Here is a 19,121-nt window from a genome sequence, read left to right on the forward strand (position 1 = left end):
AGAGCAGACCAGGCACTGGGCATGAGGATGCAGATCCAGACCATTCCTGCATGGTGCGTCCCTGGCATTTCTGCTGTGTAAGCTGTGATAAGGGGTCCATGGAGGGTTTGTGATAGGGAGCGTGGGAGCTCCCGTAGTCTTGCTGAGCTTCTTAACTTTCCTGGGCCTCAGTTTCTTTCTTTTTTTTTTTTTTTGCCAGTCCTGGGCTTGAGCTCAGGGCCTGAGCACTGTCCTTGGACTTTTTCTCAAGGCTAGAGCTCTTCCACTTGAGCCTCAGCAGCACTTCCGGCTTTTTTTTATGTATGTGGTACCAAGGAATCAAACCCGGGTCTTTGTGCATGCTAGGCAAGCACTTTAACCACTAGGCCAAACTCCTGGCCATGGGCCTCAGTTTCTTTCTCAGCAGAGTGGCTGGCATCACCTTGTCTGCTTATGAGGACTGTGCAACAGGTTATGAGCAGGTTGTCACACAGAGCTCTCTAGTTCACATAGTTAAAAGGCACTTCAGCTCTGGCTGAGTAACTTGCTCCCCACCGTAGGCCTTTGGAAAAGAGACTGTAGGTGAGATCCTCCCCTGTGCAGGCTGTGGCTTTGGGGCGGGAGACATGTGGGCACAAACTCACTTTGCTCTGGATGATCTGCCTGAGACTGAGACACCCCAAATCCTGCTTCCTACCAGCAAGTTCCAGGGCATCCAGGAGGTACTGACTACATCTCCTGGCTCTGGTTTACAGGATATCTCTTATAGAAACTCTCTCCCTGCCCCAGTGCCTCCATCCTGATTCTTCTCTTCCATAGGCCCTGTCCTCTTCCTGTGTGGGCCCTGCCAACCAAGGAAGCAGGTGGTGGGTCAGTGGTTTGTGCCCTATTCTGCCTCTCCCCCCCCCACACCTCATCTTTCTGTAGATTAGTCCTTCTCCCTTCAGGAGAACTCTCTCCTCTGTGACAGCACTTCAGGGACTTGTTTTATAAACAGTAATTGGGGAATTTAGGCACTGAGCACAGAGCAGAGTGAATGGGACCCTGACCTCCCCACAAGTTGGAGAAAATGACAAGGAATTCCCTATGGTCTGGACCATCTGCCAAGATGGAGATGGCAGAAAGTACAAGTTTTCCATCTTCTGTGCCCAGCTTCTCCAAGCGTTGTGGGGACTCAGAGAGAGGGCAGAACCCCATAGGTTTCTCTTGCTTCCATCCTTTCTGTGCACCTGCTCAGGCAGGAGTGGCAGCTGTCAGAGGCCTCTCCAACTTCAGTGTGAGTTGATGGAGGCTCACATTACTGCTCCAGCCCAGTGAATGTGTGAATGGAGGTTTCATGGCCTCACCTTGCACTGCTGACACAAACTGGGAGTGCACCCCAGGCAATGAGATTTCATCTTGGGTGTGCCTGCCTTTCAATAGCAGGGAAGAGAACACCCCAAGGGGCCGGCCAGACTTTTCAAGAGAGTTTTGGGCCCTTCCAGCACTGGACAATGCTGAGCTGAGATAAAGTACCAAATTATTATAATCACCAACCCCCAGCCTGTCTCCTGCAGATAAAGGGCTCAGTGCTGGCCTTGATCAGTGGAATTCTCCCATGAGAGCTGGGGACAGTTGGCTCTGTGACTCAGGGTTTTTCCCTCCTAACTCCAGGCAAAGGTCCTAGCTGGAAGCCAGCATAAGTTCATGTTTCATAAAATCCTGGCAAGTTGTATTAAAGGTGGGTACCCAGGGGTTCTGCCTTCCAGGTGGCAGAGCCTCTTAGATAAAGTAGGCTCATTACAATAGAATTAGGGGCTATAACATTTTTTAAAAGTATCTCATGCTTAAAGCAGAGTCCCAGTCCCCTTCCTGCCCTTGGCATCCCCTACCCTCCACACCCCCTCCCCATGTTTGGAAACTTGATACAAAGAAATGTTTTTGTGCTACTCCAATTTTGAGGAGAGAACAAAGCCAGGGTGAAGTGTGGATGGGAGAAACTGGGCAGAGTAGACCCCAGCCAAGGGGCCCCCTGTTAGGGCTCTAGCCTGGCCCTTATCACTGCTCCTTAGAACAGAGGCCACACGTGACCTCTCAGTCCTTTCTCACCTCCCAACCCACTTTCTCTGCTGAAGCAGAATTTCCCTAGCAAACAGCTGTCTATGACCAACGATTGTGTTTTCATCACAGGAAGCAAGGGTCAGGTGGCAGCCCTGTGGCACAGCCCAGCTTGTGATCAGGTGGCCAGGCAGGGCACCACCCTCTTGTTCCTGGTGTGACTTCTCATAGACCTGAAAAGGGTTCTTCCTGGTTTGGCTGAGGAAAGGGTTACACACAAAGCCTAACATGTAAGCTACCCCTGATGCTCTGCCATTTACCCTGGGAGGTGCTGGTCTAGGATCATACGGGTGCCAGTTTAGTCTTCCTTGATGAAACAGGGCAAGTGGGGTGAGAACAGGCTCCATTCACCATCCTCGGTTAATTGCAGTCATTAAATGAGTTCTGTGTCATGGGGACAATGGACACCACACATTCCATTTTCCTCACCACTCAGGCGGGGAGAAGACCTGGAAATCACTTAAGGCTGCAAGAAAGCGAGGGGCATACCAATTATTTCAAAAAGGCCACTAGGATAAGTCTTGTAAATACTAGTCAATGGACAGAGAACAAAACAATTCATGTGCTAAAAAAAATTGCTTGGAAACCCATAATTACTTTAGGAGTTATGGTAATAAATTATTTATTAATGTAAATTATTTCACAGGCAAAGAACATAGAAGAAACTTGAGCGGAAGGATCATACATTATGTATAAAAAGGAATTGTAAAAATATTATAGCAGCCCACCTTGTGCCACTCTAGTTCAGGTTTGTCAGCATTTTAATTATAAGCCCTTACATTCAGGGTTTAATTACTTGGCTGTTAAAGTCTCTCTGCACATAAAAGGGTTGTTCTCCGGGGCCCTCTTAGGGTAGATTTCCACAGAGAAACCAGGTGGCTGTGTTAAGCTGTGGGGGGATTGGGAGATTTCACTTGCAGATTCAGTTGCTTTTGGTCTCTCAACTTGGCCACTGTCATCAGAATTATCTGTGGTCACACCTTTTATGAAGAAGATGGCATTCAGGGGCTAAATAAATGTTTCCTATGTCTTAGAAAAATGAATTGAATGAAAGTGGGCAGTGAGAAAATCAGAGCTGTACAAGTCGTTTTTGTTCTCAGCCCTGCTGTCTGTCAATGGTGGCGATTCTGAATATACTCTTTGGCCCAGGGTCTCTCTCTTAGAGGAAACTGCTTATTAACTAGCATGAGTTAGCCAGAGATTGGTCTGCATTACAAACAATTACAGCTGTATACAGTGAATACATATAAGCATATGTAAGATTTAAAACTTCATGATTTTAAGTTGACATTATTACGGTCATGTGTGATTTTCTTTTTTTTAATTGTATTTTATTGACAGGGTGATATATAGGGGGTTACAGTTACATTCATCAGGTAGTGAGTACATTACTTCTTGAACACTGATGCCCCTTCCCATGTTTTTCTCCAACTTTCCCTCTCCCTACCTCCTCCCAATCATCTTATGTGATTTTCATGTCTCTAATATAGTACAAGATTTGTCTGCACAGGGTGCTTTCATTCACTCACCGGTTTCAGGAATAATGTTCAGAATGGAAGCAGGAATGGAGTTAGCAGTGACAAGTGGAAAGAAGGGGGCCTGTTGGGCCCCTTTTCCTGTAGGCTGGGCTCACCTGCAGGCAGGGGCAGTGAAGGTGCCAGAGGACAGGAATGGCTACTGTACACTGATTTCCCTGAAAGACAGTCAAGTTAGGAGATAGCCTGGCCCAACTCCAAGAGCCTGGAGGTGGGATTGCAGGTTAGGTTTAAGTCGTGACAGTCTCACTTGTGAACGAGGTGTTCTTAGGGGACTCAGGCATTGCTTCCATGCACTGCTTCCATGCACTGCTTCCACGTACTCTTTCTGGACAGCCTGTGATTATGTTATACACAATTGCATTTTCCCACTTCAGCAAGAATCCTAGAAATTAATGACCAGTTAATATGCATCTATTGACAATTTTCTGAAGAGTCATCTCCACTGCCAGTCCCTGGACTATACAGCGTCATCCAGCCTTGCTGTGTGCAGGATTTAGAGGAGTGCCTGTTCACACTCTCTAGACACACCCAGTCCTGGAAGGATCTAAAAAGATGGATCAACCTGACCTTCCCATCCCTTTAGAGCTTTTGCTGCCATGGCAAATACTAGCTCCTCCCCCGCCCCCACCACCACATTTGTCAGTGCTTCTCTGGCAGGCGGAGTCAGAAGTTGAAGCTGAAAGGGCTGTCATTTTTTACTTTATAGAGATGGGAGAAACTGAGGCCTGTGCCCTGTTGTTAGTTTGATACCTTGGCAATCCCATCCCTTTTTCTTTTTTTTCTTTGGGTAGGGGGGGCAGTGTCATGGGGCTTGAACTCTGACCTGGGCGCTGTCCCTGAGCTCTTCAGCTCAAGACTACTGCCCTACTTGAGCCACAGCCCCACTTTCTGTTTTCTGGTGATTGATTGAAGATAAGAGTCTCTCAGCTTTATATTGCCCGGGCTAGCTTTGAACCTCAGTCCTCAGATCTCATCCTCCTGAGTAGCTCGGATTACAGGCGTGAGCTACCACACCCAGCTAGGCCTCTTTTTCTGAAAGCAAAGACTTCTCAGAAGTGGTGGCAGCTACTCTGGACCATCTCCTTCCTGTTGGTGAGGAGAGAGCCCTGTCAGTCACTCGCACTCTGATCTTTGTCCATACCAGCTTTGTCTGAGTCCCACAGGCTACCTCAGATCCGGGTTGGTAAAGTGTCCTCTCTAGAGAGCCCAGCCTAACCCCTTGTCCCTTGGAGGCTGTGTGGGGAACTTTTTGTCTTGTGTCACTCTCCAAACCACTTACAACCATGATTTTGTCATCCTTTGCAGCTGGAGGTCAGGGCCAGAGGCTGAGGCCAAGGCAGGGAAGCCCAAGGGCCTTTCCCCTTGACACAGCCGAGTTGTTTCAAGAGGGGCTCTGAGCTCCATTAAAGAACAGATGACACCACTCTGGGAAGCTCACGTCTTTGTCCTGTTCCCTCTCATGTTCTTGTCATAAGAATTTAATAAAGCTACTTCAAAAAGATCTTAAAAGAGTTTAGCAAAGCTATTTCCAAAAGATAGCTCAGTTTCTCAGTTTCCCATAGGAAAAGATAGAGTTGATGAGCTTCTACCCAAGTCAAGCTGCCCTGAGTCCATGATAGCACCACCCCAGGCCCCAGGGCTGGTGAGAGGAACTCACTGTCAGCTCTGTAGATAGGTGAGAAATGGTGGGATGAGTCAGCTCAGTGAATCTGGCTGGAGGCTTGCTCCCTGGGTGCCAAGGCTGTTGAAGCTTGTGTTTTTGGACTATACTTAAGAACTTAGAACTTATCTATTCTAGAAACTGCACTCTGTTGTTCTATCACTTTAAGAGAGCCTCTGAAACACAGCTCTGAAATCTCCATGGACAGTAGACTCTTCCATCTTTTGAGCATAAGAAGGTTTCCACTCCTCCAAGAATCTGGGCCCCTGGAGATTTCCCCCAAGTCTAAGGACAGAAATGGAAACAAGAACACTTGAGGTCAAATGCTATTCATATTCCTCTGCTTGTTTTTCTTTCTTCGAGCTCCAGATCTGTGTGCACAGTGGTCTTATAATCTCCTTAGAGGATGGTAGGACCAGGTTTTGTAAGTGAATGTGAAGAACTGAGTCTTTGCCTACATACATCTGGTATCCAGCCATGGGTTTAGAAGAGAATTCCTTTATAAGGGAATTGGGGTTCACTCTTCCATCTGTAGGCAGAGTGTTAAGATGCACATCATGGACTTGGTAAACTTCAGACTTGGGATGGTAGGTGTGGCAGGACATGGAGAAGCTTTGGGTGCTTGTGAAAGGTGAAGCAAACTGGGTTGGCTGGTATCCACACTCAGGTGCCATTAAACCAAACTTTGGTCAGGGCCAGGGGAAGACTTCTGTTCAGAAGTTGGTGCCCTCATAGGTCTCTGCCATTGGCTCTTTATCCAGGGCTGGCTGTGCCCCTGAGAAGGAAGCGCCTAAATGGCCTGTGAAACTGACTTCTAAGGACTCAAAAAGCCAAGTGATCCTTCTCCATCGTCTACTTCTTAAAATTGCTTAATGTCAAAGCACAGCCATCCCCCCACCCTCCCCACTGCCAGTTTTCAGTGATGTTTTACATTCATATTTGTAGATAGCAGAGTCATCTCACTAGAAGCTTCTCAGTGTGGCTGGGCAGTCTGGGCAAGGCTGTCATTCTGACAGTGGTTCTTAGCCTCTTTGGGACCTGGAGAGCTCATTAAAATGCCGATTCCTAGGGCCAGGAGTTTGGCCTAGTGGTAGAGTGCTTGCCTAGCATGCACGAAGACCCGGGTTTGATTCCTTGGTACCACATACTTAGAAAAAGCCAGAACTGGTGCTGAGGCTCAAGTGGTAGAGTTCTAGCCTTGAGAAAAATCCAAGGATAGTGCTCAGGCCCTGAGCTTCAGCCCAAGACTGGCAAAAAAAAAAAAAAAAAAAAAAAGCCGATTCCTGCTCCCAAGAAATTCAGGGCCAGGGCCACAGACAGGACCAAGGAATCTGATTTTGAATACCCTGTCCCCCATTGTCCTGCTGGTAGTCCAGAAATCTCATTTTGGGAAATCCTAGTGCAGCAAGTACAGATTTCCTTTCTTGCCTGAGTGTACAAGAGTGGTTCGTACCCAGGTGCTGAAGACCAACCTCAAATGCAGGCATGTTTGCAGTACTGCCATATTGCAATTATCATGGTGATGGTTGCTATTTCTAGGAGCTTTCTGCAAGTCTTATACTGGGTCCCTGTTTTCTTCTCTCAGCTGTTCTGAGAGAATAAGAGACCTCCAGAGCTGAATTGGAACCCAGGGACACACCCTTTCTTTCTACCACATCGACTGACTGTGCTCAGTGGGCTCCCCAGGGCCATGGCCTTTGTCACTTTTGGAAGAGTTATAGTTGTTTGTGCAGAAGTGATATTGAATGGTGGGGTGGGGACTCCTGGTATCCTCTTCCCAGAGCTCTTCCAAAGCCCTTTGTGCAAGTGTGACGTTGGGCCCTAGCTCATGGGGCAGTTTGCCACTAAAAATTAACTTCTATTCCTGTTTCTTTTGTCTGGTGACCTGACCCAACAAATTGCTTTCTGTTCCCTGAGTGAAGCGGGGAAGCAGAAGAGCTAAACATAGCGCTGATTGTTTTTACTTTCTTATATTGTACTTCTGAGTGATAAAGATAGGAACAATCGCAATTTTATCTGCACTGCAGACAGGACAAGTGGCCACCTGGCTGTTGTGGATACACAGTAGCAGTGCTTTACATTCTCAAAGTGTGTTGGATGTAACCCTGCCAACCAGAAGCAACCTAATTGCTTCAGACACAGCCAGCCATCTATGACCTGGATGGTGTGGAGAGTTCAAGCTACAAGCTACCTGACTAAGGATGGGTCACCTGTGTCAAGGACAAATGACAAGGCCAGATGAAAGCCACAGTCCCTTTTGCAGCTTTTGCTAGTTGTTTTGTTTTTTTTTTTAAATCACCTGTTCCCTGCCCACTGTGTGCTGAGTTCCATGCTGGGATGTGCTCCAGAGTCCATGGTCTAGAAGATGTAGGTATGTAAGCAGATAATTAAGGGTCAGTTAATGAATTCACCGGGTGATTGCAAGCCTCAAACTTGCAGTTTTTCTGCCTCAGCATCACAAATATTGGAACTCCAGGCATGTGACACCATGCTTGACTTGATTGGCATTGTTCAAAGGTGGTTTTGATTCTCTGTGATTCTTACCTGATTTCTGGCCATAGGAAGTTGGGTGCCTGAGTGTAGGGTTGGCTCAGGAAGTAGTAGTGGGGCCTAGTTGTCAGTTTATATCCTTTCCAGGAAGCAGAGGGCAAGTGCCCCAGGCCAGGGGAGTAAGGAGGTGTGGTGAGGCACTAAGATTGTTGATAGAAGTGGAGACGAGAAAGATGGGGCGTTTGTGGTGATCTGGCTCCCAGTTCCTCTTATAATTTTCCTGCAGACAGGAGAATTCTAGGCCAGTGAAACAACAATGGAACAGCAAGTGGTCTTCTATAAGAGAGGAACTACCTCTTCTAGTGTCATCGGTTTCTTGGCCCTGGCTGAGACCCATCAGCACTTTGCCATAGGCTCAGCTAAGGTACCATCTGGGGCCTTACTGCCCTATGGCTGGGGTATCCCTGGCTCCTTCCTCAGTCCACCACATTCCTGGCCCCAAGGTGCCTTTGTGCCTTGTCCCAAAAGGGAAGCTGATGGCTAGCTACTTCCCGAAAATCCAGAGGAGGATGAGGTCTAGACCCTGTCCTCTCCTAGTTCACTTCCTCAGTTAAGTCATTGCACAGCCCTATGGCTCAGTGGTCACAGACCTTCCCTATTTTCCAATACCTCTGTCCTCATGGAAAATGAAGAAATTAAAAAAACAAACAAACCAAGAATAGGAAGATGTAGACTAACCACCTACCTGCTAATCCTCAGTGACATGGTTTCTTCACATGCAATGGTACATGTGCTACTAATGAGGAATCACACCTCCCGTAGCAGCACACCACGGTATGAATGCTCGTCGAGTTTGCTATTTCATGCGTCATGTTATTTCTTGACAGTTTATTCAGCCAGTCCCCTATTCCAGGAACATTTTGTTTATAGGTATATTTGGCTGTGACTTTTTACCATCTTGACAAATATCATCATATATAAATGGCCACTCTTCTTAGGTAGCTTTCCTCCTTCTCTAACAGATGGCCATGCCAGTTTTTATCTCCTCTACTACTACTTTATTACTTTCTTTAGCTGTACTCTGACTTGCTGATAATGTCAAGTATTTTAGAAGGTTGTGCTACTCAAAGGGAATGCTTCTTGATTTTTTTTTTTTTTTGTAATGTTTATCTTTGCAAAGAGCTTGTCAAATCCAGGTGTCTGGAAGGGACAGGTCAGGTCAGGGTCTGGAAGTTCTGGGATGAGGAGAATTGGATATTTTGTTCTTAATTGCCCTGCCTGTGCTTGCAGACAATATTTCCAACTCTGGGCCTGGGCACCGTCCCTGAGCTCTTCAGGTCAAGGCTACTGCCCTACCTCTGGGCCTGGGCATTGTCCCTGAGCTCTTTAGCTCAAGATTACCCCTTGAGCCACAGCCCTACTTTCTACTCTCTAGTAATTAATTGAAGGTAAGAGTCTCATGGACTTTAGTGCCCAGGCTGGCTTTGAACCTTGATCCTCAGATCTTAACCTCCTGAGTAGCTGGGATTACAGGCCATTGCGCTTGGCTCTTTCCTACATTTGAAGCCTCTTAGGCTGTGTCCCTTGTTCCCCTACTTGGGTTCCAGTTCCTTAGATTTTGTTGCTTGCCCTCAGAAGGGTACTCATTCGTTTTTTTCTCTCTCCCTCATCTGCATTTTTAACTCCCTTGATCCAATAGCCAGTAGTTGTGATGTGGTCTAGGGCATGTCTGTTGGTGGCCTTTGAGAAGTGGCCACTATAGCTGAGCTGGGTACCTCATCCTTCCTGCCTGGAGCACATATCACAGGTTTTTTGGACCTTTAGCAGTTGTTGCTTGATCTTAAACTCCTTGAGACAGAGCCAGTGTCAGACTCCCCTATGGTTCCCTTCAGCACTGTAGTATATTAAAGAGAGATTGGCCTCGGGCTCAGACTAGACTGGTTTCATTGTGGTGGTGTCATCTTACAGCCCTGGACTAGTTAGTCAACTCCTTCCGAGCCTCAGACTCCACATCTGGACCATGATAGTCCTGCATGTGGGGTACTGTATGGATTGCAGAGCCCAGTGGATGCTCAGCAAATGATCCACACTCTACAAGCAGTGAAGTATGTTTCAAGACCTGCTGAATATCATTTCAGATTTAGTGCTATCCTCCTCCTAACTGCCTGACCCAAGCCACTTACATGCACACAACTTAAGCTTATATACAGGTTAGAAAATGTAGCATGCTAACACGGTGATTCCTGAGAGTATTCTGTAATTATTTACTTTTGCATTGTATAAGAGCTCTGCTAAGTTTTATCTCTGTATCTCCTAAAATTCCCACTATGGTATCTGATTCCATAGTAGAGAAGCAACCAATAGTTCTTGAATATTTTAGTAAGCTTAAAAGTTCAAGGGCAAATTCAGCGTTTCATAGTGGGGCTAGCTTGTTTATTCATGCATTCAAGTTCAGACTAGAATGCGCTTAAGTTTAAATTGTACCCTGAAGTCTGTGCAGCCCAAGACTTGTTCTTATGGATTTTAATTATTTTAAATATCATAAGTTTTAGCAAGAAGTCAAATGAAGCTAGGCATGGTGGCACATGCCTGTAATCCTCATTACCCTGGAGGTGGAGATTTGGTGGGTTATTTCTGAGGCCCTCTTGAAGCAAAAAGCTAGACCTCATTGCAACCAATAATCTGAGTATGGTGGTACACTTCTGTGACCCAAGCATAGGAAGGCATAGGTAGAAGGGATGCACTTGGAGATGGGCCCTGGACAAAGAAAACTATTTTAGATTAAAAAACAAACTTAAAAGGGCTGTGAGTAAAGCTCAAGTGGAAAGCACCTACCTAGCAAGCCTGAGTTCAAATCCTAGGTACCACACCAGGAAAAACAAAACTAAACAAGTGAACACAAAGTGCCATAATTAGCAGCTGTTGAACCTTTTGGTCAAGAAGACATATGTGCTGGGCCTGTAATCCTAGCTACTCAGGAGGCTGAGATCTGAGGATCGTGGTTCACAGCCAGTCCAGGCACAAAAGGACCTGAGACTTATCTCCAATTAACCTAGAAAATGCAAAGTAGGGCTTGGCTCAAGGATAGGGCAGTAGCCTTGAGCTGAAGAGCGCAGGGACAAGCGCTCAGCCCAGGCTGAGTTCAAGCCCTATGACCCACTAAAAAAACAAAAGGAACATGTGACCATGAATATTCATTTTCTATTATCAGCAAATGTTGTAAAGGTGGAGTTGAGATGTAGTACCTACCCCATTTTGACCATGACCATTGAATGTATCAAAGGCTCACCTGGGTGTGGTCTGCTGGGCAGAGTCCTGTCCACAGTGCATCAGAGACCTGAGCAAGGACTTAGCAAACATGTCGCTCTTTGCCACTTGCAGGGAAGATGTGAGGAAGCGTTTAGGTGGACAGTGTTGCTCTGTGTTTTCCCAGGAGGCAGTGTGGTCTGTTGGAAAGAAAACCAAATCAGAAATGACAGGGGTATATGTGAATCTCTGGCGTCATTCTGCTTCCAGCTCAGCATATTGGAAGTCACTCACGTCTGCTCTTCCAGCCTCAATTTCTCTTCTGTGAAATGAGGTTGAACTGGGTAGTTTTAAGGGTCCTTTGAACTCCAAAGAAAGGCTGTAGGTGTAGAAGTAGAAGGCCATTGTGAGGACCATTAAAGTCTGATTTTCGTTTTCTCATTTATCTACCAGAAAATGACAGATGGCGAGATCTGGACAGGAAATGCCCTCTTCAGATTGACCAGCCGAGAGCCAGCATCTGGGAATGCCTGCCTGAAAAGTGTCAGGACAGCTCCCTGTGGCACCGGGAGTCAGTGACTGCTTGTACAGTGACCAGCCTGATCAAAGACCTCAGCATCAGTGACCACAATGGGAACCCCTCAGCACCCCCCAGCAAGCGCCAGTGCCGGTCACTGTCCTTCTCTGATGAGATGTCCAGCTGCCGGACGTCATGGCGACCCTTGGGGTCCAAAGTCTGGACTCCTGTGGAGAAGAGACGGTGCTACAGTGGAGGCAGCGTCCAGCGCTACTCCAGCAGTGCCAGCACCATGCAGAGGAGCTCCAGCTTCAGCCTCCCTGCCCGGGCCAACGGGCTCTCCTCGCCCTGTCACCAGGCTGGGCTACACCGCCTTGGGGGACCATCCTGCCCAGGGCCACTGGGCTCAGCCCCCTGTGGCCAGGGCGGTGACACCTGGAGCCCAGAGCCGCAGCCTGTGGGAGGGGGCCGGCTAGACCTGCAGCGGTCCCTCTCCTGCACGCACGAGCAGTTTTCCTTTGCGGAATACTGTCCACCCTCAGCCAACAGCACACCTGCCTCAACGCCAGAGCTGGCGAGACGCTCTAGCGGGCTCGCTCGTAGCCGCTCCCAGCCGTGTGTCCTTAATGACAAGAAGGTTGGTGTGAAACGGCGGCGCCCGGATGAAGCACAGGAGCAGAGGCCTTCCCTAGACCTTGCCAAGATGGCACAGGTAAGCACCCAGTGTCTTGGAGGGCATGCTGGGTCTCTGTTGTTCCTGGTCTGTTCAGCTAAGTATGAGGTGTGCATTCTAGAAGTTCCCAGGGGTGGGTTCATTTCCTTGTTTTAAGTCCATGGTCAAGAGCTTATCTAGCACATTTCAGATTCTAAGTTCAAACCATAGTACTGACTGCCCCCCCCCAAAAAAAAATTCTAGGATCCTATTTAAAGAAAAATGATTTCAAGGGCTTTTTTGTTGTTGTTTTAGTTTTTGGTCTTTACTGATTCTGGGGCTTGAATTTGGGGCCTGGGTGCTGCCCGGAGTTTCTTTTTGCTCAAGGTTAGTGCTCTACCACTTCAGCCACAGCTCTATTGGCTTTTTGTGTTACTAATTGGAGATAAGAGTCACAGCCTTTCCTGCCAGACCTGGCTTTGAACCATAATTCTCAGATCTCAGCCTCCTGAGTTGCTGTGATTGCAGGCATGAGCCACTGGACTCAAGTTGCTGTATCAAAGATATCTGTTTTTCTCGATTTAAAATGAGACATGCTTTTTTTCCTGTGAAGCACAGTGTTGGTGCAACTGGACCTACTGTGCACCCATTGTGAGATACACTAACAGTCCTGTCACTTAGACTGTGCTCATGCTGAGATCAGGGCCACAGGTACTAACTGGTGTTAGAGAGTAGGATGGAGAGAGGAGCTTATGTGTTGATTACACTGTTAAACTACCAAGCAGCCATGATCAAAACCCTCTGTGACCTCCCGTGGTCACCACAAGAAGAGCCTCTGGCACATGCCTATGTCCTGTGGACTTCCTCCTCTTTGTCTTGGAGTCCTGCCTGTGCCAATACTGATCTCAGGTATTGACCTACAAGAGATGAACACTGTCTCTGAGTCTGAGGACCAGCTGCATTTGGTTCTCGCCAGAGAGGCCTGAGCATACAAGTGTGGTTGTGAGACCCAGCATGTTGGGCTGCTCTGGTGACAGTTGGCATCAGAATGGGTGGGTGGGAGGCCGGGAGTTTGGCCTAGTGGTAGAGTGCTTGCCTAGACCCGGGTTTGATTCCTCAGTACCACATACATAGAAAAAGCCAAAAATGGTGCTGTTGTGGCTCAAGTGGTAGAGCTCTAGCCTTGAGAAAGTAAGGGCAGTGCTCAGGCCCCTCGAGTTCAAGCTCTAGGACTGGCAAAAACAAAAAAACAAAACCAGAATGGGTGGGTGGACCTTGTGTCCATCTGGAAGTCTTTGTTACTTAGTGATGTGGTATAGCCATCATTCTTCTAGTCTTCTGTATAGACATTGGATTGGGGAGATGATACCTGCTTGCTTGTGAGGGGTGGTCTCAGAAGGGTTGGCTCAGTTCTTTAGACCATAGGCAGGTCCTGGGCAGGCAGGCTCATGCTGTGTGTTCCACTATAGCTGGGCATTAGCTGTCCCCCTTCAAGGCCCCAGGCTGTTGTCTTAGTTAGGCCTCTTCCTGCTTTGGAGTGGAGACTGTTTCTGTCCATGGGTCTTTCTCCTATCTCTCTAGTTCCTCTTTCAGACTAGGGGTCCCCTTAAAGGAGTACGCAAGGTATCTACAGATTAGGACATGCCTGGCTCCAGAGTCCAGACTTTTGAGTCTGGGTGAGGACAGCTGAAGGACAAGCTGGTGATGTGCTTGCGCTTCCATGGTGGCTGTGGTTCCACGGGAGGAGAAACCTAGAGAAGTGTGGGAGGGACAGAGAACCTGCCTGCTTCCTGCCATCTTTCTCCACCCTGGGTGTGTCTCTTGTATAACGGACAGTTCTGCCTTGAGTGTCTGGACAGCGATTAAACACATGCCTTGGACACCAAAAGAAAGCTTTTTCTTTCAGATGAATTTAAATAAGTAGAAAGGTGATAATTCTGAAGGAAACTCAGAACCTTCAGTTCTGAGTATGATGCATGGTCTCAGCCAGCTTTATAATACAGAGCCTTTTTTATTAGCTAATAAGCTAGAGAGGTAGTAAAAACAACTAACACATGTTATTATATTTTACTAGCCACAATCTGGAATAACACCACTGGCATCGCTGGAGACATTTTCCGGCCTCACTTGGGTAGAAACTGTTTAAAAATATATTGCTTGATGGGTCCATGCCCAGATGTATAGATTGCTTCATCTGCTCCAGGCAAGCATCCAGGATCTAGGAAGGCATGCTTTAGCCTGAGGAGGCTGTCCTGGTTCAGCCTGTCTGCCTTCGGCCTCCTGCTCAGCTTCCAGTCCTAGGTAGGACACAATACCGGACAAGTGGAGAGAGTCCTGGGAAGCATATGTACCTAATGGCCTGTGACCAGAGCCCTGAGGATAGAGCTATGGACCCTGAGCCATCTTCAGTGGGGTATCCAACCCTGCCAGGTCACTCTCCCTGGGGCCATGGACTCTGCCTACAGTCTCCCCTCCCCCACCCAGATGATTTCCAGCTTCAGGAGGGCAGGCCACTGGCCAGAGAACTCTTTCTGGGCTAATGAGGAGCCCTGGACTTGGCTGGACACTGTGGGGGCCTGGACCTGGGTTCACAACCAGGGCCCTGTTGCTAGGGGGTGTAGGGTCTAATCTATTGACGAAGGAATGGCTGAGGCCAGACCAACTGCCCACACAAGGAGACTGCAGCCTCAGTCATTTGTAGTACCAGAAGGCCTGCAGAGTCTATGCAGATCTATGCCTATGTTTTTTTTGTTTTGTTTTGTTTTTGTTTTTTTTGTGCCAGTCCTGGGCTTGAGCGCAGGTCCTGAGCACTGTCCTTGGACTTTCTCAAGGCTAGAGCTCTACCGCTTGAGCCTCAGCACCACTTCTGGCTTTTTTCTATGTATGTGGTACCGAGGAATCAAACCTGGGCCTTCGTGCATGCTAGGCAAGCACTCTACCAGTAGGCCAAACTCCCAGCCCTATGCCTATGGTTTGTAGGTGGCGCAGAATCTATAGAAGGAAAGGTTTGGTGCTGGCCCCTTGCTCCTTTTAGCTGTTTCCTGGGCCTTTGATATTGCAGTGTGCTCTACTTGTATGCTCCTGTGAAGGGAGTCCCTTTGCCTGTGGCTTCTGGGACCAGACACATAAACACTTAAAAGTGCAAAGTATCTTTTCACTTAGACTTTGGAACAGCTGGGTGTTCCGATAAACCCTGGACCTGGATGACTGGTCTACAGAGCAGAACTTGAGGATATGGGAGTATGCAGGGACTCTCTTTTGTCCTTATAGCAGCCAGTGGGATGGTAGGAATCAGAACCCTTCCAGCCTGTCAGCAGAAGAGGTGCTAGAGCAAGACGTGAGAGAGTCAGATGGCAGGGGAATGCAGAGAGTTCTGAGATCCTGGTTCGTTCTTGTCTATACTGCAGCTGGGTTTAGCAAGTGCCTGGGCATACACTTAAGATCAACTTTGACTTTGGGCTTGTCCATTCCATCTCTTTCTAGAGAAAATGGGATTCCACTGGTTGCCTGGCCCACTAGAGCCATTTGGGATTTGCGTTTAGGATGGAACATAGCCAAACAAAAAGGCCTCTAGTAGAGGGAGACTAGAACCTTAGGAAAATAGCTAAGCATCTCTGTGTAGCAAATACTACAAGTATGCCAACATAGGACTGTGGGAGAAACAGAGAATAATGTGTACGTATATTTGTATGCATCTGTACCTACATGTGTCTGTGTGCATGTATCTATATTGACATGTGTGCATTTTTGTCTGTGTGCTCACATACATACACACATGTACTGGCTGGCACAGGGTGAATGCTGACAGGTATCACAGTCTCTGGGGAGGATGAGAAAGTGGGAGCCTATTGTAGGCAACTCGAGGCAAAAGGGAGGGTTGGAGGATGAATGTTTCCTGGAGATATGCTCACACTAAGCACTCTTTTCCTCTTGTTCGTCTTACCTCCTGTGCCACTCTGTTTGTCTGTTCTTGCCATTTACTGCTACTTGTTTATTTATCCTCTTGCCTTCTCCTCCTTTTGAAAACAGGAAAGGAGGCCCAGATCTGCCTGCAGCTCAGCCCTGCCTGCCATGAATTCATGTTGAAAGTCCAGGGTTATGAGATGGTGACACGATTGGATTTGCCTCCCTCACAGAAAGTTGTAATTCAGAATGTACATTCTTGTCCTGTCTTTGTTACCTTTGAAACCAGGGTGGAAAGACCACTGAGAGCCCACCCATCTCTGAATTCCCTACCAAACCCCTGGGGTACAACTATTGTTATCTAGCAGTGGAGGCCCTTGGCTTAATCAGCAGTGAGGATGAGAGAAGTGGTGAGGGGATGTAGATTGCTTTCAGATGGTCTTTGCTCATGTTTTAATAAAACCCCAGTGCCAAAACTGTGGGCAAGGAGCTCCTGATGGGGCTGAAGTTAACCTGGCCATGTGGATGGAAGTGAGGAGTGGCCCAGAGCGGGAAACGTGGCGTTACCTTGTTATGACCACTTGGATCTACAGAGTGAGGGGCTTGAAGGAAGAAGCCCAGAGGTTCCTTGTTCTCCCATTGGCCTGACTCAGTCTTGGCAATCTTCTACCTTACTCCTTTGTGGCCTTCAGTAGACCAGATGCCTGGAGTGTCTGGGAGGCTGCCGTACTGTGTGACTGTGTGCCGCTGAGGGCGGGAGCTGCTTGTCCACAAGGCTATCACCCATTTTAGTTACTGCTCATTGAGACCTGGTTTGACCACCATGCTTTGCTTGTTTTTCAAGCTATGTGTAACCATTTAGACATGGATCTTATGTGAGAAAAAAATTTTAAAAAACACAGCAGCTAAGATTACTCATGAGTGCTATGCCCCTGGGTGTCACGGTCCCTGCCATATTTTTGCCCCCAGTTGGTCAGCTTAAGAGCAACAAGTTGTATTTTTCAACTGTGATTCAAGCAGGAGCAAGACACTCATAGGGAGTGGTCAGATTTGAACCAGGCTTGACTGACTGGTAGCAGCTGCCCACACACTGGAACCGCTCCTTCTTCCCTCTGCCTGGAGAGGCCTCAGACCCGGCAGCAGCTGTTGTGTTAGCAGATGTTTGAGGGACCTGTGAACACTGGCCAGGACAATTTGGAGAGGAAAAGAAGCATGGCGTAGAAACAAGATGCCACACATACTTAAGGCCCTACCAAGAGCTGGGGTCCTGTGATGAGTGCAGGAAAGCCGTGTCAAGCAGGGCCCCTAGGCTCCACTGGCTGAGGGGCAGCCATGAGCAATTAGCAGGATTCATGGCAGATTCTCTTTGGTGGACGAGGTCATCCTTGGGTGAAGTTTCCTCTGGCCAACATTTGCTCTGTGCCCTGTGTTCCTTTAATAAGAAACAATGGCCTTCATTTCTGTGTAGAATGATTCTTCATACTACTGGCTATGTAATCTGTCCAGGAAGTCCTTGGCAGCTGCAGGCCAGCTGTGCTTTTCTCTGACAAGTCCCTAGGCTGTAGGCCTGGTTGACCTGAGCCTCCGTGGCCGCCTTTGGTCCAAGCTGCCAGTGGCCAACATGTCACTTGTTTATAGACTACCTGCTGCTTTGTACTCGTCGCCTCCTTCCTACCATGCTGGGAAATAGTGCTGATGGCAAGAAAGATGGATCACCCTTCACAACACAGAGTGCAGGCAGGTGTGAAGATCCACTCAGGGAGGGAAGCACAGAATGCTCTTGAATGCCAATTGGAATAGAAGTAATGCTAAATAAAAGTAAAGGCAAAATCTTCATAGGCACATGGAAGTACTTGGACCAGAAGCCACCCCAGGACGGACTCCTAAGACCTGGGCTCTCAAGGCGTGGTGGATCTGAGCCACGGCAATCTGGGTACTCATTTAGTTTGCCTCCTTCCCTGCCTTTGACAGGTATTGCAAATCAGCGGTGGCAGTAGTGATGCTCAGTGGACTCAGGGGTCCATCTTGGCAGCTACTATTAACTGATGGGCAATTGAGCACCATTTGCCTTCTCTGCCTGGGTGGTATCCCCAGGCGTTAGGGAGATCCGTCCAGTGTGCAAAGAGTATTGGTGACTTGTCCAACATGTACAGGGCATCCGATGCCCAAGGTAGGAGCCTGGGCCCCTGGATCCTCAGGCTCACTGCTTCTGCTGTCAGAAGGGTCTGGGTGAGGCTTGGGCCAGGTGAGCACTGTAGGAGGTAGTGTGGTGGTGTGAGGTGGACTTTGGAGTTAGGCAGGCCAGGATTTAGCCTCTATCCTGCCGCTTCTGGTCTTTGGGCAGTCACTTGACTTGGAAGCCTGGGTGTCTGAGTCTGTAAAATGGGGGAGCGATGTAGTGTGGTTCTGGCACACAGTTGGCTCTTGAAGAACACAGCTTTGATAAAGAACACAGCTTTGATAAAGAAAGTGGAGGTCTGCAGCCCTCTCCCATGCTCACACGAAGCTCCTGGCTGTTTTCTGGACTTGCTGCTGTTGGTGGGTGGGCCAGGATCCTGCCAGTTGTGGAGCAAGTTGTGATCTGGCCTTCCTTTTCTCTCAGAGAGGTATGTCAGTGGTCCAAGTGAGTGTCCTTTCTGGGAGGAACCTCCTTCTCTCTTGTTGCCACCCTCAGGTTGCATACGCAATCTGAGGGCCCAGTGTCAACAACAGAATAGCTTTGATCTTCCAGAGGAAAGAAAAATAGTTCGTATGGGAATGTGCTAGGGAAAAGCTTTTCATGCCACCTGGTGATTTTCCATGCCTCAGTTGAAAGCCACTGTGAGCAGGGTATTTGGGGTGGTGTGAGGTGGTGATGCTCCCTGGCTCTCTGGGGTAGGTGCCTCTTCACACTAGGCAGTTGCCAGGATGAGAGCATCTACAGCACCGTGCTGGTGCTAGTACCAAGTCCTAGGAGACCCTGGAGGCCTGACTTTGGGAGACCACAGCCTGTGAGCAGGAGGAAAACAGAAATTTCCCAGCCAAGGCATCAGCTCCTCT

At 48.2% G+C, this 19,121-nt stretch overlaps 1 protein-coding gene across 4 annotated transcripts in view; it reads left to right on the forward strand.

Annotated features, from left to right (window-relative positions):
- Positions 1–19,121, forward strand: part of Fam53b (family with sequence similarity 53 member B) — a 100,192-nt gene that overhangs the window by 40,050 nt on the left and 41,021 nt on the right. For all 4 annotated transcript variants that reach the window (XM_090345661.1, XM_090345663.1, XM_090345660.1 and 1 more), the window contains exon 4: positions 11,464–12,239. In XM_090345661.1, coding sequence (XP_090201787.1) covers positions 11,464–12,239 — 776 coding nt within the window. The remainder of the gene's footprint in view (positions 1–11,463; positions 12,240–19,121) is intronic.

Source organism: Megascapheus bottae, chromosome 15 (genome assembly GCF_031878675.1).
Source record: "Megascapheus bottae isolate mThoBot1 chromosome 15, mThoBot2.hap1, whole genome shotgun sequence".
NCBI classification, from domain to species: domain Eukaryota; kingdom Metazoa; phylum Chordata; class Mammalia; order Rodentia; family Geomyidae; genus Megascapheus; species Megascapheus bottae.